Source organism: Macrobrachium nipponense, chromosome 19 (genome assembly GCF_015104395.2).
Source record: "Macrobrachium nipponense isolate FS-2020 chromosome 19, ASM1510439v2, whole genome shotgun sequence".
Taxonomy (NCBI): domain Eukaryota; kingdom Metazoa; phylum Arthropoda; class Malacostraca; order Decapoda; family Palaemonidae; genus Macrobrachium; species Macrobrachium nipponense.
In genome coordinates, this window is record NC_061088.1 from 35,492,286 (window position 1) to 35,497,212 (window position 4,927).

General features: G+C 38.1%; 1 protein-coding gene across 7 annotated transcripts in view; it reads right to left on the bottom strand.

The window, feature by feature from the left end:
* Positions 1-275: 275 nt before the first annotated feature.
* LOC135216152 (proton-coupled folate transporter-like) overlaps positions 276-4,927 on the bottom strand; it is a 22,377-nt gene continuing 17,725 nt past the window's right edge. For all 7 annotated transcript variants that reach the window (XM_064251273.1, XM_064251308.1, XM_064251290.1 and 4 more), the window contains 2 exons: positions 3,429-3,669; positions 276-1,053 (listed from right to left, as the gene is read on the bottom strand). In XM_064251273.1, the coding sequence (XP_064107343.1) occupies positions 1,002-1,053; positions 3,429-3,669 (293 nt within the window). In that variant the 3' untranslated portion in view covers positions 276-1,001. The remainder of the gene's footprint in view (positions 1,054-3,428; positions 3,670-4,927) is intronic.

Consider the following 4,927-nt stretch of genomic DNA (forward strand, 5'->3'; position numbering starts at 1 on the left):
TACACAAATAAACAACCATTGTACAACTTACAATTTCATTTCAATAAGGAATGTTGTATCAGATAACGTATTGATAATAATAATACATATTTTACTTTCTTGTTATTTATAAAGCCCTTAACAAAGGTCTTATTGTAACACCTTTAATGAGAAATGAAGTTTAGAGTAATGTAAGAGTTCAAGAAGTTGGACAGCTAGGTGTAAGTAGAAGGCAGGAAAGTGAACTTGAGCCGGTGGGGCCTTTCTAAGAGCCTTTACCATCATCTCATGTCTAATGAGTGACAAGTGGCGCTGATAAAATAATTTTTATATGTCGACTTGGACCTGATGAAATTGATACCTATCTTAGACGATAAAACTACCATGTTCTGAACACGTACAAACTGCTACAGTATAGATATATTCGAACTGGTTATGTGTAATATAATCTCCTGTAGGGGGTTAATGCCGTCAATGCACCTCATGCTGTGCACTGTAGGCATTATCTAAGGTTCTTTGGAGTGTCCCTTTGGCTCCTAGCTGTAGCCCCTTTCAGTCTTCTTACTGCACCTCTGTTCATATTCACTTTCTTCTGTCTTACTTTCCATCCTCCAAACTATTGTTTCATAGTGCAACTGGGAGGTTGTCCTACTGTTACACAACTTTTAACTCTTAATTTACTTCCAGCGCTGAATGACCTATAGCTCCCAGCGCTTGGCTTTTGGCCTAAATGGTATATTCCAATCCACGTGTAATATTGTAATTGAAATACTTTTAATGAAGCATATTATAGTAATGAACATTACAATGAACACGTTTAAACCAGCAATATTGCTGCAGTACAAAAAGTTGTCATGCAGAACTGTTTATGTGCTGTACATATATGATCAATAAATATTTTATTATGGATTAATATGGCGATAACAATACATTTGTTACTTAGCAGACATGTCCTGTAGCCTACAAAACAACCTTTTGTTTCTAACAGGAATAATTGTAGTCTGTTCGTAATTTGCCCGTTGTCAAGGAGCCGATGATCGTGACGTCATCTCGTGGCCGCTGGTGAGAATCCATCTGAGAACAAGAAATAAAGATGAAATGCTAATCAAACATCAGAATGATATATACCAAAGGTCAGACGCTGGGACCTATTAGGTCATTCAGCGCTTTTAAGACCTGAAGGCTGAAAGAAAAAGTGCGGACGGACAGACAAATAGCCACCTCAATAATTTTTTTTTTTTGAGTTGAATAGTATACATAAACTCTTCTTGAAAAGCATTTCCCGCTGCCATTTGATATTTTTTGCAAGATTCGAGTACTTTTTTTTTTCTTGTATATATAAGCCATATACTTAGGTAACCAGCACTCAATCCACCCTTCCCAGTTGGGGGTTAGTGCTGTCAGTATACCTCATATAGTGCACTGTAGGCATAACTTGAGGCTCTTTGCAGTGTCCTTTTGGCCCCTAGCTGCAACTCCTTTCATTCATTTTAGTATATGTACCTCCATTCATATTCTCTTCCATCTTACTTTCCGCCCTCTTGTATCAATTGTTTCAACATTATTTTGAGCACTGAATGACCTCATAAGTCCCAGCTATTGGTCTTTCGCCTAAATTTTATACTCTCATTCAACCCACCTATTTCATCCGATGCTACAGTATCTATGTGATGTTGGTGTAGAAGCTCCTATTGACGAATTCTCCATTCTCGTTTGTGTGTGTGTATGTTTTTTTAGTTTCCTATAAAAGGAAACTAATGGCTGTTTATAAGTCTGTCCGCTTTATTTGTCCCCCCTCAGATCTTAAAAACTACTGAGGCTAGAGGGCTGCAAATTAGTATGTTGATCATCTATCCCCCAATCATCGAGCGTGCCAAATTGCAGCTCTCTAGCCTCAGCAGTTCTGATTTTATTTAAGGCTGAAGTTAACCATGATAGTGCGTCTGGCACCACTATAGGTGCCAACAGCACTGGCCACCACCAGGCAATGGTTGAAAGTTTAATGGGCTGCAGCTTGAGAATTTTATGGGCCGTGGCGGAGAGTTTGATATGGCATTATATGCTGCACAGAAAACTCCATTACACCAAATTATCTAAAGTGCATTTGAAAAATAGTTTTTATTTTATTTTTCAAAAGTGCCTATATTTTTTTGCCTCACTGGCTGCTCTAGAAAGAATTGAAAATGTATCGTCAGGGAAAAGAGACTGCGTTAATATTACATTTTGGTCAGCTGTGCTGGCATATATCTCCATACAAAGTAATGAAGTCCATTTCTGTAAGGTAGATGACTCAAGGTTTATACTTCTTCCTCCCCTAGGAGTATGAGTGATCTCACAAGTATTAAGGATATTGCTTTTTTAAAAGATTAAAGCAGAATTAAACTAACAATATCTCCTTAAAGACTACAGATACTTTATGTAAAATTATAGTATTAGCACTTGCATTTTTTATCTAAGCATTTTTAATAGAACTCACTGGCAGGATAAGAAACTGATAAGATACAAGTGTAAGGAACAGATGTGAGGTGATAAGAAATAACTAGTATTTAGTTTCTGTTTGCTTATCTCTCAGGACAGATTAGAAGTGCCTCAGAGATACACATCACTCGAACTGAGGGAGATGAAGTGATATCGGGAAACGCAGAGGAAGGTAAAACAGAAGCAGATGGATTATCTGCACAGTCTAGAATGAGATGCGAACATGAAGGAGCAATCCTGTAGGGGGTGGCGCCATCAGTGCACCTTACGTGGTGCACTGTACACATTACTTGAGACTCTTAGCAGTATTCCTTTAGCTCTTAACTGCAACCCATATAATTCTTTTTACCATACCTCCGTTTGTATTCTATTTCTTCCATCTTACTTTCCACCCTCCCTAACCATTGATTCATAGTGAACAGCGAGGTTTTACTTTGGTTACACCTTTTAAACCTTTTATTCTCAATTTCCCTTTCACCGCTTAATGACCTCATGGTCCCAGTGCTTGGCCTTTTGGCCTAAAATTTGTATTCCATTTATATTCCATGAAGGAAGGAAGCCTTATATAGTTATCGTTAAAAATTGATCCTGTTATCTTCTTTAGCCCCTTTGTAACCCATTGCTACTCACTACAGTAAGAAGTTCTTGTGCGCCAATTTTGAGGGTGAGTTTGCTCGCCCCATGATTGCTGTCACCTAATGTTAGTTATTAATCAGTGAATGAATACATCCAACGATCAATAATGTTGTTGGTGTGCGTGCAATTTAGGAGATACACCAAGGAGGAGTGGCTGCTGTAATTGACGCTTAACAGATTAAGTCATGAGTATGCGCTACAGGTAACACTAATACATCATGAATAGCTCATTAAATCAGTTAATTCACTTGACCAAAAGCTATTGCTTGCTTAACATAGTTTGTTAAAATATGTCAACTTATACCTTCAAGATATTGGAAACCCCTCGAACTTACGTGTAGAGACAGCTAACGACAACAGCGAAGACAGATCCCACGATGAACACAGTGCCTGGGAAGGTCTCCAGCGTGCTGTTGTATATGAGAGTGAAGACGGGTGCGACAACAATGGGAGAGACCGACTCACCCAGGGCGATGGTCGTGAAGACGCCACCTAACTCGTTGGACCGGACTAGTTTGGATATGGCGCCCCGGGAGGATGTGATGACCATTCCGGAGAACGAAGACACGACCAGGGCTGCAGGGAATGATGGGAATCACTATAGGAGGCTGTTTTCAGGGAAGTTGGCGGCGTTTCGTACAGTCATACATCTTGCAGCATAGACTGTTTTGCCTATATATATATGATATATATATATATATATATATATATATATATATATATATATATATATATATATATATTTATATATATGTATATGACTGGTAAAAAGTGTTCTGTTACAACAGAATTACATCTAATAAAAGGAGCCCATAAAAACACCAAAATATAGAGAGAAAAGTACTATATTTCAGAGACTGCTGTCTCCCTCTTCAGGTAGATGAATGAGAAAAGTTTACAGAAAAGGTGGTATTTATACCAAGAGGTCTATCCACAGGCAAGCCAATTTAGGTCACCCCCTCTGATAATCTTCCTTTAATCTTCTTAAGCGTTGGTTGAATGAAAATCTTGTCGATCGTATCTGAATCCCATGCTCCTTTTGAGATGTTCATTACCTGCCTCTTTATTAAGGCCGATTCCATCATTTGACTCTTGTACCGGCAGTTGCTACTATAAATTATATGTGACAAATTCTACTTTATTCTATGGTTATGTTCATTTATATGGTTGAAAATAGCTGAGTTCTGTTGTCCATACCTAACTGACCGTTTGTGTTGTTTTAATCTCTGGGGAAGTGATTTACCTGTAAATCCGATGTAAGATTGATCACAGTCCTGACATGGGATTTGATAAACCCCAGTGTCCTTGGGAGATGTCTTTTGTTGGACGTTAATCAGGGATTTGGCTAAGGCGTTTGGGTAAGTAAATGCAAAAGGGTTAGATTTTCCGAGGGTCTGAGTCACCTTCTTAATCGTGTTCAGGTGTGAAATTTTTATATTTTTGTTGGGTGTATCTCTGGTCTTGTCTTTAGGGGTCGGTAGAAAATTACGTTTGCTTTGTGAATTGCTTTCTCAATTATATGGTCAGGATACTTTAAAGACAAAAGTTGCCTATGAATTAGTTCAAATTTTTTTTCCAGGAAATCTGGGGAACAAATTTGTAAGGCTCTTGGGCACTAATGCGTTTAATTTTAAGAGGAATTCATTAAAATTACCCCACCTATTATCCCAAAATGTTAAGATATCATCCACTTCTCATCCACAGCATGCTGTGGATGAGATATGTGGATGATATCCTAACATTTTGGGATAATAGGTGGGGCAATTTTAATGAATTCCTCTCAAAATTAAATGCATTAGTGCCCAGCATCAAATTTGAAGTTGAATGGGAAACA